The sequence below is a fragment of the Uloborus diversus genome, chromosome 1 (assembly GCF_026930045.1).
Source record: "Uloborus diversus isolate 005 chromosome 1, Udiv.v.3.1, whole genome shotgun sequence".
Classification (NCBI taxonomy): Eukaryota; Metazoa; Arthropoda; class Arachnida; order Araneae; family Uloboridae; genus Uloborus; species Uloborus diversus.
The window spans coordinates 36,235,827-36,253,500 of record NC_072731.1 but is presented as its reverse complement, the minus strand read 5'-3'; the positions used below and the strand labels follow the sequence as shown (position 1 = coordinate 36,253,500).

General features: G+C 33.0%; 1 protein-coding gene across 1 annotated transcript in view; it reads right to left on the bottom strand.

The window, feature by feature from the left end:
• LOC129229353 (signal recognition particle receptor subunit beta-like) overlaps positions 1-17,674 on the bottom strand; it is a 52,677-nt gene that overhangs the window by 10,757 nt on the left and 24,246 nt on the right. Inside the window, exons 3-5 of the mRNA XM_054863646.1 lie at positions 10,735-10,809; positions 4,783-4,862; positions 4,269-4,328 (exon numbers count right to left, since the gene is read on the bottom strand). Coding sequence (XP_054719621.1) covers positions 4,269-4,328; positions 4,783-4,862; positions 10,735-10,809 — 215 coding nt within the window. The remainder of the gene's footprint in view (positions 1-4,268; positions 4,329-4,782; positions 4,863-10,734; positions 10,810-17,674) is intronic.

The window sequence follows — 17,674 nt, the reverse complement described above, 5'->3', positions numbered from 1 at the left end:
TTCTTCTTTTTCCTCAAAAATCGAAATGTGTACAAGCAAAGTAAAAAAAAACTGGAGTTTTTTTGGAATAAATCAGATTTTTGGAGTAGGCAATAAAAATCGGAGAAACTCCAGGAAAAACGGAGCACTTGGCAGCTATGTTGCAAGCTAATGCCACCACCCACTCCCCATCTGACCACTATATATGATCAAAACAAGAGTACAATCAAAATTTTAAACTAAAGGTAGTTGGTATAGCTAAAGCTGGTTACTTAAAAAAAATAGATAATTTTGAAAACAAAATTTAGGCTGCAAAAATCGCACGTCAGGTCACTTTTAATATGCATCCTTGCTTGATATTTTGACTATGTCTTCGAATGCTACAGATACAGATTCACATGGATATGTAGACAAAAACTTCAAAAACTGCAATAGTGTTGACAATTATATGTGAACTCAAAGTTGAGTAAATTATAGTAACCTTTACTTTTTTACTTTATTTTAAGAATACATTCATGCCTCACTTAAAATTCATTTCCCCCCCCCTCAAGTCGAGAACCCATGGGCTAAATGATTGCACACCTTTTGTTAATCATCTGAATTCCTAAGGTCTATTTTTTTTAAAACAAGGGAAAAAAAAAGACTGAAAATGTGAAAATGCTGTTTTAACAAAAAAAAAAAAAAAAAAAAAAAAAAAATTCGTGTTTCTGCAATCGGTGTCAACAGGGACATGCCGATGTTTTGGAGAGTGGAGGAGGGGGGGGGGGGGGGCAAACAAAAAATAACCGGGGCCGTCACCAGGTCAAAAAACGAGGGAGGGGGGGGACACATTTGGTGGCCTCTTCATTGTTTCAAACGCATGTTTCAATATGCAAAGAGAGAAGATTTAGCAGTTTTTTTGGTTTAGCAGGGATAGTCATATTACTAGACATTAGTATAAACTCAATTGTAAGGATAATATTCGGTCAGAAATAGAGGGTGTCGGAAGGCTACCTCCTGATAATTTTTCAAAATTAAGAATATAAAAACGCAGTTTTAGACTATATTTTAAGTTGAGAAGGAAGGGGAAAGGAGGTCCAAGATAGCCTCCCCTGATAATTTTCTCGTCAAATTTCAGTTCCCAAAACACGGTCGTATGTTATATTTGATTATGTTTAGGTCTGGGGGGCTCAGCCCCCGGGAATTTTTCAAGATAGTTAATTGAAAAAGTTTTAAATGTTCTATGGTGTTGTTAAGGAAAGAAGAAACTCGGGGTCATCCCCCGATAATTTTTAAAATTTCAAACTCCAAGCATGAATCGTGAATTTTTTGTGATTGTGACAGGTAAAGGGGGGAAAGGGGGGTCCGGGGACTCTCCCCCGGGAAAAATTTAAAAATTGTAGTTCAAAAAATGCAGTTTTAGACAGGGTTGGCAAAAACCCGGGTTTTTTTAAAAAGGCCCATGGACCCAGGGTTTTTTGGGTTTTTTTAAATAAAACCCAAAAAAAACCCAACTAAAGCTGGGTTTTTTTAAAGAAATGTGGGGTTTTTTTTGTCTTTTTTTAGGGAAAATGTAGGGTACTTGTAGCATATTGTAGCGTAAGTATATGAACAAAGCACAAGAATTGTCTTGGGGTAAAAAAAGCTTGAAAACTAGTTAAAATTCAGCGTTTTCTGAAGAAGAGTATGAAAGACGACGAAACCCAAGAATGGTGAAGTTTCAGATTTTTTAGTTTCCATGTTTACCAACAGTTAAGGCAAAAATACTTCTTGAGTGATAAAATCTATTGTTCGTTTTTAATTACTAATCTTTTTTTTTTGCATTTTACTTTATTGTATTTCATTTTTTTATGCAAAACTACTGTAGAACCTCAAGTAGTTTAAATCTCTATTTACTGAATTCCAGCTTAATCAAGACATTTCTTTGAATTTTATGTTGCCTGTTTTTCTATTTCTGTGTACAGATTAAGAAATATTAAACTTTTTTGTAAGATAATGAAAATACTGCACATCCTATTCTGTTTTCTGTCCAACCATTTGTAAAACCTGTTAATTTCTAAAAAAAATATAACTTGTTAATTCGAAATTTGTGACGTGTCGGGTTGCAGAAAATAATTCACATGAAAGCTTTTTCGCTAGAGTAGTTTCCTTTGTACAATCTACAAATATTGAGAAAACCAGACGTGACAGGACTTAGTCAAGATAATTTGAGTTATTTATTGACCAGTTAAAGATAAAAGTTAAATATATATTTTTTAAATCTTTGAAGTATTTTTAATGCCGTTAAGAGTTAAGAAATACTATTAAAGTTCAAAATTCATTTTTTATGTCCATTGTCTGTGGTGAAGAACAAATAAAATAGAAGTTTAAATTGTAAAAGTATTTAAATTAATTACATTTTTAAAAAACTTCTCAAAAAATTAAAAAAAAACCCAAAAGTGGGCTAAATAATGGGTTTTTTTAAATGGGTTTTTTCAAAAAAACCCATTGGGTCCAATCCGGCCAACCCTGGTTTTAGAGGATCTATGGTGATATTAAGGGGAAGAGAGATGCGGGGACCATCCCCCCAAAGTGTTTTGAAATTAAAGTCTTAAAAACGCGGTTAGAGGCTTTTTTTTGGTGAGAAAATCAGTTGATGAACTATTCCTTTGTGAAAGTCATGAAATAAGTATGTGATAGACAAGCTACTGATGGAATTCTTGGAAACAATGTTGCATTCGGGCTCAAGAGCAATTGTTAATTTATTGCACAGAGGCAATGACAGCCCCTCAGCAAACCAGCTTTTCTCCCATTATTCGTTCTGCCGCCCCCCACCTGGTTGGGTGCTTAGGTTAGGTGGTAGGTCCTGACCATTTCTTTTTGTCTGAACTAGGGAGTGACACAGCGCATCAATTAAAATCTGAAATGGCCATGTTCCGTGCTCCCACCTGTTGCTACAATTTTTTGGGGACTTGTTTGCTTGCAGTGCTATATTTCTGCGCATCTGATAGGTCACTAATTTTTATTTTCATAGAATTACCCACTTTTAAAAATTAGCATTTTCCCCCCCTTTACTATCAATTATATCTACCTCCAGTAATTTTCACAAACATTTAATAACTGAAGGGGGGGGGGGGGAGATGAGAAGTTTGCTCTCTCTCCTTTGGAGATTGGGAGGGCGGGGGACAACCCCCTTGGCCCCCTGTTGGTACGTGCCTGGGTGTCTATGTTTGAATCTCTTACCAAATACATTAAAAATAATCAAAGCAACATTTCTTGTTATATACAGCAGACGTTCTGTCAACAAAGTTTATTCGAAGCAAATCTATTAGTTAGATCAGGAATACAACTTTCTTTAAAAGGTCCAATGTTAAACTTCTAAACTGATAAAAATTGAACTAAAAATAGCACAAAACAAATCATAGGAATGTTTCATTTGATTGATTGAATTTAAATGATTCATTTAAAATAATAATACAGTAAAACCTCATAAAGTTGTCACTCAAGGGACCAAAAATTTTTGACCACTTATGCGGAGTGACTACTTATGTGGAGTGGGAAATTAAAGAAAAAAAAAGCCTTACAAATATTTATGAATAGCAGTAGAATTCTGTGAGAAAAACAATAGCTTATGTAAGAAATGTCTATAAATTAGTGGAAATTTTAAAAAGGGGGAAAATACTAATGATAGTTACTTTGTTTTGTTTTCTCCTACTTATACATTACTTAATAACAACAACTTATTTCAATGTAGTCATGGTACATTAATACAATCTTTCAATGTTGACTGATGAAGTTGTTGCTTATGGAAAAGAACTCTCTTCTAACGTACATCAAGCTTTAAACTTTGTGTTTTTTGTTCCATGTGAACGGATGTTAAATACTGACTAACTTTCTCCAGGTATTAGATTTTGTCTGTCCTGCTGGAAGGAGTTAGATTCATATTCTCGGCACTTGACAGAGTCACAGCAAGAATTATGCTTTGAGTGACCAGAACCGAGGATCAAGATGTCGAGGAAAATAAATATCAAACAGCCTTTCAACTAAGTCCGACACTATTTTCTAAGATCCAAAAAGGAAAAGGAATTTTAGAAAACAACTTTTGAGTGACTAGTTAAGCGAGTAAAATAAAATTTGGTGACCAGTAAAGGAGGGTCATTTTACATTACTGTGAATGAGACCTTGTCGGGACCAAAGAAAAACGACCACTTAAACGGAGTGACCACTTAACCGGTTGACTACTTATTGAGGTTTCACTGTACTTCTAAAAAAGGAATAATTCAAAGATTTTAAATTTTCATTTAAATTGCAAAGCTAACAATTCAACTTACCCTGCAACATCTCTGATTTCTTTTTGAATATTCAAACTGTCCAGTACATAAATTATGCCTCTATGGAATAAGAAAATAAATAAAATAATATTAGAAAAAAATATATAACAAATAATTACTTATGACGTTTCTTTCCCTTACAGCTCAGTTAAAACTAATGCATAGTCCTCCACATCAAAAAAATATATTTTTGTCATGTTCTTTTTTTACTGCATTTTTAAAAATAAGTTCTTAACAAGAACTACATTTTCAACACTAACAAACAATAAAAAAATTAAATATTTGGTTTTGTACAATAAGTTACAAGTGACAGGAACAGGTACTTTTGAGGAGAGATGAGATGTAGATGTAATAGAAATAATAAGTTATAGACATTACAAAATTAAAATTGCACAAGTAGCAATTAGAAATGCACACTTGTTTCAATTTCAGGGCAACAAGGAATCCCCTTTTCAATGTAAAAAATGAACTTATAAATGAAAAAAAAAAATCTATTAGTGCAATAAAACCTTACCTAGTTGTGAAGAGAAATTCTTCGATATATTTGTATCTCAATCTTTCATTTCCTGGAACATCAATCACAGTTATGGTTTTCTATTTAAAAAAAAAGTACTCATTAATTCTCTCAGAAACTAGAAAGCCAGTTAATTACAATTAAAGTATTATAAGCTTTTTGGCATGCATACACAAATTGTGAATTACATTATGGGCACTTGGTTTGATTTGTACCTGCCTGCCCTACTTAAATGAATACTGTCCGTTTCAACATATAATATTCAACTAAACCCAGACTCATACTGGCCCACCTGGACAAATGCCGGTGCGCCCCTTTTTACGGCACTCTGTAAAATTTGAATCGAATGTAAAATTCTATCAAAACAAGTAGGATAACACTCCCAGTAATTGGCAGGTCACCAGTGATTGGCACTTTTAACAAAAATGTCCTAAAATAAGATTCATATCCAATCTTTTAAAAGTAGAAGGCTACATACCAACTGAATGTACATTTACTTAAAAGATTATAACTTTAATTCATGTTACTAAATGGTAGCAGTGCATAGGAAAGAGAAACAATTGTGGCTTGTATCGAATCAGCCATTTTTGTTGCAAAAGCTTTTTTTATGGCTTAAGGGAAGCATGCACATAAATCCATCAAAACCCGATTTAAAATTTATTTTAAATTTGGTTGTCAAAAGTTTTGTTTAGTTGAAAGGTGTTACTTTGAGTGGGTAGAAGAAATGTTTTATCTCTTTTTGGGGTTTTTGAAGAAATTATGGATGCCATTTAGTGGTGCTTCAGTTTTGCTAGTCCCCAGTATGTGAACATACTGGGGACCCCCGCTGGGCTGTGTACCCCCAGCACATGTACTTCTTATAGTCCCTTCTTATACGCGTTGTACAATGTGTCACTAGTTTGATTTCTGATAATTTTGCAGCAAAAATATTGTATGGGTTCCACTATTGATTTGAAGCCTCCAGAATCCACTATTAAATTTTTAAAAGAACAATAAAAAACAAATATGTTTTGCCATCACAGTGAGATATTGCGACTGTAGAGAACTGTTTCATTTTGTTATGGTCCCTTAGAATCATTGGGTAATGTTCTTCTATTTCGGTGGAAACAGCTATAACTCGTAAAATCAAAACTGCATGCCGACGGATAAAACAGCAATAATCTCAATATTTTTTTTCATGTAACATTCCAAATTTTTATTTCTCTAAAATACGTTTTTTAACGTTGAGAAGGGTAATTTAACATTAATTTATGTAAAATTACCAACTCTAAATTAACATTAATAATGTTTCTTATGATGATGAAATTTGTATGTAATCTAAAAGTGAAAAATAAAGTGATTTTCCAGTTTTATTAACATGTGCCAATCACTGGATCACAGGGTGTCATACACTGGGATATTAGGTGCCAATTACTGGTGATTTTGGTAACTTTTTAATCATAATTTTTTATAAAAATATCTATTCAAATAATTTTGCTTTTAGTGAACTGAATAGATGCACAGATGTGCATTCTTTGATACAAAAATATTTACAAGTAAATATTTCTTTTCTAAGAAATGAAAACAGAGGTAAGTTTAAGGACAAACTCTTAAAGTGCCAATCACTGGGGTTCTTACTACAAAAGAAAGTAGTTTTTAAAAAGTATAAGTGTGTCGTACAAAAACTCAGCCATAGCGACAAATTAAATATTAAAACGTTGGGTTATTCAAGTAGAATGTAGCCCAAAAGAGGAAACCAATCCTTCAGTAGAGTGCCCACATAAAGATACTGGTTTTCTAGTCCAGTCTCAACAATAGTTGCAATAAAAGAGCTCTCCAATCCATACAAAAAAAGGGGGGGAGGGGAGGTTCAATGCGGCAACCTCTGAGAACAGGAAATAACCCTCCGTCATTCATCTGTTTACACCTGATGACCATCCCTCCCTTCTGGACGGACAGTGTAGCAAGATTTTCCCTTCAAGTAACCAAATGGTTCCTATTAAATGTTCTAAGTTGATATGAAGCATTGTATAAAGTCAAGGAAGGAAAAAAGCGATGGTCACTCAGTTTAAAACGTTTTCTAAGTAGTGGTCGCTTAACTATAATAATGCCACTTTTAGGCATTGCGGGACCCTGGTGCCACAGTCCGACCGAAAAGGGGGCCAATGAGGCAACTGCACCACGTGCCGAGATCTGAGAGGGTGAAAGGGCATCATAAACTAAACTATTTCTGCACAACAATTAATTATTTTTTAAATTTTATATTTGTTAAAAAAGTGTTTTTTAGAATGTAAATATATTAAACTCCTGTCTTAATGGTTCACATTTATTTTGGATTACATTTTCAATTATGTAATAAATATAAAACTGTTCGGCCCTTTTTCTACCATCCTGTGGGAAAAAAGAGACGGGGGTCGGGACAGCAGAAAATATTCTCCATGAACACCGTCCTTTGGGAACATCTGAAGAGGGGAAATTGCCTTGGGTGCCAAGATATGAGAGAGAGGGCGCTATAAATTTAGCTTTTGCTGCATTACAATTAATTTTTTTAACATGTTATTCTTTGAAAAAAAAGGCTTTTTAGAAAGCAAATATATTTCATTTTTCATGTTTTTTATGGTATACATAGACTATGTATAACCTGTTCAATTATCTAATAATTAATATAGGGCTCCCAACACATTTCAGCCATAGAAAAGGGTAAAAGAGGACCACTTCTTCCCCCTTCAAGCTAGGGGCTCCTAAAGCCTATGCTTCTTGGGCTTACCCTTAAATCAGGCTCTGATCACCCCTTCACAAAATAAAATCTTGGATTGGCCACCGCCGTCCTCGAAGAAGTTTAAAAACTATTCAAGAATCCACACCTTGAATTTTTTCAAAGGATGTCTAAGTTCATCAATAAAGTACGTTGTATAGACTCAGTTTTATTGCTCAAAACTCTTAAACAATATTTGCATAGTCACAAGAATAAACACATGAAGTATAAATTAGTTACATGTTTGAACATTTCTGGATTCTCTGGAGAACACAAAGGAGCAATGACTGATTTTGAAGAGGCAGAGGCAGAAAGTCAAACCAATGTTCCAGAAGCTTCATTTGCCGGAAAATGTAACATCAGTAACTGGTAAGGCTTCAACATTTTAAGAAACTGAATAACTGCAGGAATTGTTTAAAAACTTAAATGGTGAGTCGATTTAAAATGCTGTTCAATTTTCAGGGTTGGTAATGCTTATTGATGCATCTGGTATAAGAACGTTTACAATGCAAAATGGTCCTCCTCCAGGCTGAAGAAACATTTGTAAGTTTTTTACAGCACTCCTGTTTGAAAATATAGTATTTCATATAGTGATGTGGATCGGGTAAATACCCAGTGGGTAGGTAAATATTTTTTTGGGTATTTACCCAAGCCCTGAGTAAATACCCAAAAACTGGGTATTTTACAAAAAAATGCAAAAAGTTAATGCAATTTTTTTTAAAAATCTAAATATGAAATAATTGGTAAAACTGATACATACATATGTATTACACAGTTTATAATATTTTTTATTGAAAGACTTGATGAAATTATGAAAGAAACATATTGTGTTAAAAGAATCTTTCTTTTCAATGTCATAATTGGAGAAGTATAAGCAATTCAATGATGAGCTCCAGGATTTCAAAATCACAATCTAGGTTAGTCATATTTAAATTGAAAAAAAAAAAATAATTTGAATTTTGAAATTTTGAATTCAAATTATGTTTTTCGCACTCACGAATGTGTATGTAAGCGTGTGTGTTGTGTGTGTGTGTGGGGGGGGGGTATGTGTGTGTATATATATATGTGTGTGTAGTATATGGACGCAATCTGGAGACGGTTTTTGCTAGAGGAGCAGCATCGTGAGGCGTCAAATCAAAACAGTCAAATAAGAGCAATAAGCAATCGTGATTGCTCAAAAAAGGAAGCAGGAGGGATGTTTGGAAGAATAAACTGAGAAATTATTCAGACTATGTTATTATTTATTTATTTTATTGCTGTTTAGGTGATAACATGGCAAATATAGAAACAGTGTTCACATTAATAAGCAAAAACAAATCAAAATATTGTTTTCCGCTGCCTTGCTCATTTACACTTGCTCCCCAGTACTTCATGATTCAAACTATTTTTAATACACGCAATTAGTGATGTAGGGTGGGAAGGTAAATATTTTTTGGGGGATTTATCTGAAGGCAGGGTAAATAAAACTCCCTAGTAATTGCACATTTTGCAAAAAAAAAAAAAAAAATAATAATAATAATAATAATAAAAAAATAGGTGGTATCAAAAGGTGATGAATTTCTTTTTAAAACATAAACTGTAAAATGAAAGATTATAAAAATATAAAAATTTATATATTATATTTGTTTTTAATTAAAGGCATAGTGAAATCTTATCCAAAAAAAAAAAAACTGTCAGAATTTAAAATGAACTATTCTAAAACTTAAATAGGATGACAGGAAAATTTAAAAGAGAATTTTGATATAGTTTTCCTGAATTTGTCTTTGCCGGTGGTAAATGGTTATTTCTATACCAGGCATTTGTATATATACTCATTACATTCTCTCCCCATTTTTTATCTTTTCAAAATTTTCTTTGCCGCTTCAAAGTATGCATTTTTTGGATTTGTAGTGCATTTGCCTAACTATCCGTTTGTGTTGCTTTGTAGTTCTAGTATGAAAAAAACTTTGAGATTTCCAATGCTGATGAGTTCAATCTCAAAGCAGCTTTTCTTTGCCTTTGGCTTTGTTTATATATTTTTTATTCCTCCCCCTTTTTTAAATGTTTAATTCCTTTTTTGTTACTTGCCATTATATAAATGCAGAATATGCCTGAACACTTGAACTAGGTTTGGAGGAAATTTCTGCAAAAGATATAGGAAAATAAATAGTAATAATAAATTGAGCGACATTTCGTTACATTTTGATATCATGCAGGGACATATTACTGGGCTATAAAAGACAAGGACCTTAAAAAATTAATGTTTGCTTTTTTTTGTATCCAGTTAAGCTTTTTACTTTTTGTAGAATGGCTTTTTGTATCTGAAATTTGGCTATCAACATTAATTAGGTATATCCAACACATCTAATGTGGATATCATATTAGATTGCTAAATTGTTTCACACAGTTGTTCTTTAAATATGTGATCAAAATACAACTTTTGAGCAAAATTTTATAGTTTTGTATATGGTTGTTCATATATATATACATTCAGGAATACATATAAAAAAATATTTTAGTTGAATACAAATTTTTGAAATAAATACCCGGGTAAATACCCATTTTGGGTATTTACCTGGGTATATACCCTGGGTATTTACCCCTAAAAATAAATACCCAGGTATTTTACATCACTAATTTCATACTAAAGGCATTTTAAATACATATTTCAACATGTTACAGATCAATAAGACTGTTCAAGAATTTTAGATGCTTCAGCTAATTTTAAACTTAAAGTTCTTATATCCGTACCTCACATTTTCTTTTTATTCAAAACTTTAGCCTATGTCACAACACAGTTGGTTCTTTGTCTAAAGACACTCTATTTAATGGTTTTTCTCTATTTAAAGATATTTGCCCGGATGCTCTACTGTAGTTTTAGAAGCATTCTATTTAAGGATGCATTCTAATTAAGGATGATTTTATGTGGTCCCTTGAAAGTCATTAAATAGAGAATCAACAGTACCTAATTTTAGCACTTCATTTTCAGGCATAAATTCCTTGGTGATGACTTATACTAAGTGTTAGGACTATTTTCATTTTGATTTACCATGCAGATTCTTTTTGAATTTTTTAATTTGTGTGATCGAATTCTGCTACAAAGTGACTATTAATTAAAACTCCGGATGTCAATTAAATAAATAATATGTTAAGAGACATATTATTTGCAACATAAACAAACAACATAAATATTCTAAAATTTTACTGCAGCTATAAAAATAAATTATGAAATTACTTACATTTTTTGATACTGTTAAAACAGCTATGTTTTCCTTCATGGAAGCATAGGTTGTCACTTTCTTATTTGATACAAGCTGAAAAAAGACATAACATTATACAAAAAAACTTAATTGAAACATTTATGTTTTTATTTATAAGAGAGAGAGGAAAGAAATAGGTAATATTTATAAATGAAAAACAATTCAAAGCAATATGGAAATTTCACTTCTTATCACATTCAATTCATTACTCTAATTAACCATAAGAAAAAACTTATTACTTTATTAGATTTGAAAAAGATTGCTCATAACATTATTAAATGAAGTGAAATTTTATGTATTTTATATGAAACAACATTATTCTTCTGCCAGCAACAAAATTAAATATTTGTTAACATCAAACAAACTGAAGGCCAATTTTAATGCTTTGTAAAGGTCAAATAAAGTGAAAAACACATGAAAACACAAACACCATGTTACATGACAGAAAATGTTAACAGAGGCAACATTTTTAAAAGAAACTGAACGAATTATAAGGATATGTGTAAGCATTAGTGACCTAGAAGAGGCAAATTACTTAGAGGTGATAGATCAGTAGTGGCCTTGTCATGGCCTCAATTTAGTTCAAAGTCATTCAAGTTTGGGTTTTGGTGACTTCTGTGGGCTGGGAAACCAAAATCATATTTTTTTTTTTTCAGGATTTTTTTTTTTTTTTTACCATTGTGAGTGTGTGTATGGGTGGGGGGGGGGAGAAGAGAGGTAATAGAAACTTTCCTTCCTTTAAGCACATTACCTTTGCCGTACATTTATTGATGCCAATCCCCAAAGCAGAATATTTGACGATGATCTGCAACACAAAATCATTTGACCAAAATTGTGCTGCAAGTACTTCAAGCATTGTATACATAAGCAACCAACGTGACCTTTTCCACAAATCGGGATCCCTAAATCAAAATCGTTTCATACAGGAGGTTTTTTACACTTCACTGTTACTATGCATTTCTGTGTAACCTAAACTGATTGAGATTCTCAAAAAAAAAAAAAAAATTATAAGCTTTCTAAAATGCATAGAAAGAGCAAAGATACAAAATTTTTATAAAAATCCAAACCTATGTTTCAAACCACGTTTTTTTTTTGGTTAATTTTACATGGCATGAAGGAGTTTTCGATAAATATCTTCCAGCTCAAGATAGAACTTTGCACAAATTCTACAGATTTCTTTTAGTTCAAAGTATATCTACAGTTCTTGCATTGCATATGACTTATCGAATTCAACATTTTTCACAAACTTTCCGCCAAATTATCGTTTATTTTTTTAATTTAAAGAAACCTGCAAAATTTGGTCAAAATGTTATCTTGAGTTATGGAACATATTTGCAGAAAATCTGCATTTTCTGCAGAAAATTTGAGCTTTACTCTTACATTTGAACAGAATTGTTCTGCAGCTCAGGCATCTGTTCTGCGACATACGTCGCAAATTTAGTAATATTCTGCTTCGGGGATGCCAATTAAGCTGATAGCGGCCATCATGCTTTCTATGCCACATAAATCTGAGATTAAAAGTTGCCAGCTTTACTCAGCAAAAAGACTTTTTTAAATTGTTGAATGAATTCTGATTTTGAGATTCAGAGAAGGAGCATGTATAGCTTTTTTTTTAATCTATGTGTAGCTTTGAAAATGTTTTTAACACATCATAGTGTTCCAAACAGGGGTTTTCAGCCTTTCAGGCTCTGCACCCACCAGAGGCGCCGACTTGCAAAAATTATTGAGGGGGCTAGACATCACCGGGGTTTTAGGTGGTTATGCAATCCCACGGAGGTTCCCCCATAGATCTTAAAATAGAATAGATGTGCCTTCTCCCCACTTTTCTCCTCAGAGCGCGCGTCAACATCCCCCGTTGGACATCACGTGATCAAGGGACTCCCCTCACAAGAAACTGTTTCCCTTATCGAAGAGAATCACTTTGCGCCGCGATCATTTGCACAATTAAGGGAAATCAAAGCACTTAACCCATGGGTTAAATGCTTTAAGCATGGGTTAAACCCCCCTTTAAGCATGGGTTACATTAAAGCATTATACCCATTATTAAAGAAAAACGGAACACTCTGTCACGTAACACCTCATATTTTTCACTAAAAGTAATAATTAAAAAATGTAACAATTTTTTTTATTAAGAAATCGCAAATGTATTTGTTGTACTTTTGCAAAAAATGTTCTTTGTTACCTTTTTAAGTTATTACTTTTTAATGAAATGCGGGACAAAATGACAGCTTTTTCATGGAATGGTCCATTAGATATTTTCCCATCATGACTTTTGAAGCAGGCGCACAAGCTATTTGAACTTTTTTTCAAGTGCTTTAAATACTGAGTAGAAAAAGACGTCTTCAAAAATCTTAAACAAAAATTGATCTTATAAATTTTCTTTTATTTCAATCAAATTTTTCAAATACAGATAAATAGTTTCAATGCGTGCTTTTTCTCAGGGCTGTGGAGTCGGAGTCGGACTGATTTTGGGATAAAGGAGTCGGAGTCGTTAGAAAACATGACGACTCCGACTCCGGGCTTCTTTTTTTCTTTCCTTTTCACTGACTCTCCTTGCATTTTTTAAAAACTGATTACCAATTGGTTCGATTACATGTATAAAAAGATACTAATGAGAAAATAACTGCCATTATGGCAATTAGCAAGCTTGAATGCTTACCGAACTTTCTGTAGCCGTTCCCTAGTTTGCTTGCTTTTTAACTTAACTAATAGCAACTGTCAGCAAACGGTTTTGTTGCCTAACATTTTCAAGTAATCACTTTCAAATAAAAATGAAATATAGTGTTTTGTTCGATCTCACTTATAAAATAGTAAAAGAAACGTAACAAATTAGTAAGTCGACACCCGTAGCTAAGGTTGAAACGTTTAAGTGTGATCGGCAAATTCAAAGAAGTTCTGGCGCGAAAGCACGAATCCAAAAGATTCGATGAAATAATCTAATGTTTTTTTTCTTTATTAAGACTATTTCTGTAAGCTTGGTTCTCACTAAAAAGTATGAAACAAAATAAGTAAATGATTTCTTGATTACAACACTCAAGAATTGCAGTTAATCTTAAAATCTTCATATTTAGGTTAATTCTAAAGCAGCCAATAAAATTTAAATTAAAAATTTAGCGAAGAAGAAATATAGGTATAGTAAAAGTTATTCGTACAAATTTGTATACCGCCGCGTTTTATGTAAAATTAGCTCCTGACGCATATGTGCCCTATTTTCGTTGAAATTTTTTTGATGAAATATAATTTAAAATATATTCGTGAAAATTTTCAGAATTAAAGTATTTATATTTTTTTATAAACTCTGAAATTAACTTTGGGTATCATCTACCAGATGGGTGTCACCCGGGGCAAACCACTCCCTTTCAAGAACTTGGATTTAGAAAAAAAGTTTTTTTTTCTCTCAAGTTACAGCTTTCAAAAATTGAAAGCACACGATTTGATCAATATCTATTTGTTAAACATTAAAGGGGGGAAAATTACAGATAATCCTTTTTAAAATTTTTAAAAGGGATTTTTAAGTCATCTCACTTTTTAACTCGTAACTATTGGAAAGTTTGATTTTTAAATTGAATTTCTAACGTTGTATGGCGTCTTGGGTTTACAATAAAACACAAAATGCGAAATTTTCATAAAGAGGAATTAATATTTCAATCTGTGTTAAGAGGTTTTCCCCCTTCCCTTGAATGGAGAGAGGGAGTTGAAAAATACAATTAAAAAAATTTAAAAAAATTCGGAGTCGGAGTCGGGCGTTTCAAAATCCAGGAGTCGGGGTCGGAGTCGGCCATTTTCTTTCCGACTCCGCAGCCCTGCTTTTTCCCACAACTTTTGAAGCCAGTGCAACAATTTAACATAAAACCCGATCTAAAAACATAAACCAATTAGAAATACAAATGTAAATAGTATCGAATATCAACTCAATTAAATAATATTCTAATATTCGCATGCGTTTCGCACCAACACTATATTAGCCAAACCAATAACTTTGGTTTGTTCCTAATTTTTAAGAAACTTCGGTGTTTTTTTTTTAAGTACTCAGAAAATAAATTATTTGCAATTATAAACTACATGAATGGTCATTTGACTTCCGCCCCCTCCCCAATTTTTTTTCTTCTTTTTTTTTTCGCCCCACAGACTATGATAATTTTGACAATTTAAACTCCAGGGTGAAGAAAACTAGTGATTATTGTCCCTTAACAATATTAATTTTGTCACTTTCCTACTTATTGGTCTTTGTGAATTATTTTCATTGTTTGAATTGACTGCGCGATGCATTCTAACGCTTAAATATTTAGTAACGATTAATTTTATAAACTTTTTAACGAGAAAATCTGCTGCTTCTGTTTCCAACATATGCTTATTTAAACTTAGAAAAACGGAATTCGAAATTTTTCGTATAACTCTTGTGGTCTCATGAGTAACATTATATACTCCAAAAACTTTTTTACATTCTCGCTCAGTTGTTCTTCACAAATGTACATATTTCAATGGCTGCAATCTTGCAATAAGTTATCATACTTGAATGTGTCCCAAAATTCTTAAATTTTATTAGGTCTATTTTTGATTTGTTGTAGTTAAGACTGCAGTCGTTGCAGTTCACAACAGAGTGCACTTGCCGGAAAAAAAATCCAGCGTAGTCAGAAACATCATTAATATACTGCGTCATGTTAATTGAGATGATTTCTGAATTTTCCAAATCGTCGTCAAAGGAATCGGAAGAAAAGGCTTTCTTTCAAAGCATTTTTGTTACGCTTCAAATTTAATCTTAGCATTTGAAGGTTGTCAAAATCAGCGCAATTTGAAGAACTGGACTCTTTAATTTCCGTATGAATGAATAATCTTTTTTTTCACACTTCGAAATTATCCGACGATTATTGTTGAATCCCCCTTACAACCTGATCGCACTGAAAAAAGTTTCAAGGTAATCCTGAGTAAGCTTATAAATCATTACGCAGTTTAGAACTGGAATTCAGGCACCTACATACTTTTCATATGTTCCCAGCACACTTTTCATAGAAATTAGGGAACCTAAAAATCCAGTTTTTCGCGGACATACTATAACTAATTTTCCATCGCTAGTTTTTAGTGATTTAATATAATGCTCGGCATCTACAGTAAATTGTTTAAAATATTCTTAATTTCGATTCTGCATGGGGACTTTTTTTGCCTTTAGCAGAAAGAAAGATTTCCGCTACTCACTATGTCTTTATTTTTTAATAAAATTGGCACTAGCATTGCATTTATTAAACCCTCTTTCGCTAGAAAATCTCAGATTCACACATATAGAGATTTCTCACATAAGTATAATGAAAATCTTCAGACAATCCTGGACTTTTAACGACGCATCGCATTGTTATATCATTGCTGCCCGAGAAGAGGGAGACACGATGTCCCTTGATCACGTGATTTTCGGAAGAATCATGATGACCCCACTTTCTCCGGGCGAAATACGCTGCGCTGTAGGAGAAAGGCCTATCTATCCCTTTTAAAGATCTATGGGTTCCCCCCCCCCCAAATAAAGGTCAGATTTTTGTACCTTGAAAATGCCAATTTTCATATTTTCTGATGTTTAATTTAAACAAACAAATGTGACATGGCGTTTTAATAGTATACAAATTTTCTAGTTCAACTAGATCATGTCACTTGTCTTAGAAATAGACAGTTTTTTGTTATTTTCTACGGGGAGCCATGCAGTGCCGTAGCGAGGCATTGAAAAAGGTAGGGCATCTGACTTGCATGGAAGGGCACTCCTAGAGATGTCGACTTAAAAAAAAAAAAAAAAAATTGAAAAGTGGGGGGGGGGGTCTTCCCGAGGGAACTTTTCTAAATTTGAGATCAAAAATAGTGAGCTTCAAAGTTTTTTTTAAGCATTTTAAGTCATTTAATCAACATTAGAACCCCGAAAACTCGACAAGCTTGACACATATTTTTTGGCTTTGAAAAAGGAAATAATAAATACAAACACGCACAGTATTTTTGTAAAAAGGTAATTAAATTAACGCATGTTTTTTAAGACCAGTTGTTTTTTCATAAGTGATATCGGCTGACATATTCAAGTGTCAACGCAGTTTCTCAATGTCTAGGTCATTTTTGAAAAACTCATTTGATTTTTCAAAATTTGTTTCACTTTTGTTTAATAAAAGCAAACACTCTTGTTCAACTGCAATGACCTATGCGAGTCCAGTTGATGTAAACCACCCAATAATGCAAGATTGTACCATTTTACAAACCTCAATGTATTGCCTTGTAGTACTTTGGGATTTTGAAAGTGCAGTGAGCTGGCTTTGTTGTTTTCATACTTCTTTGGTATGCGTCGATTCCGAGGAAGCGAAAAGATCATCATTTTGTGAAGGTTATCCTTTTAAACACAATTCCCAAAAGCATTCAAAACTATCACGCCTCCTATTTAATATACAAATCAAACCCTCATATATTTTTTCCAGATCAGCAGCACTTAGAAGAGCGCACCACAGCGCTGCCCACTAGCTGATAACTTACAATGTTTAAACGAAAAGCCGAAGGGCTAAATTTCGTAAGTCAGTCAACAATGTTACATGTTTATACGAGCAGAGATAATATCACACAGTGGAAGATGCAGAATCAAATGTTAATGTGAAGAAATGAACATTGGAAACTTGTTTAAAACCTTACCAAAAATTTATTGGTCCTTAGAAACTAAAATAAATAAACTAACAAAATAAGTTTATAAGAATAAACCCTGGCCATAAGTGGAGGCGGAGTTCGCAACTCCCCAACACCTATCGGACCTAACTCACAAGAGGCTGACAAACACAAAAGAAGAGAGAGAGAGAGAGAACGATTGGAATCGTTCACTATTTATACTTGCCTCCTTTGCATATGATTGGGCATCAAAGGATGCCAACCTAAAACTGAAACTTTACACGTGCCGAAAGAGTTGAGAAGT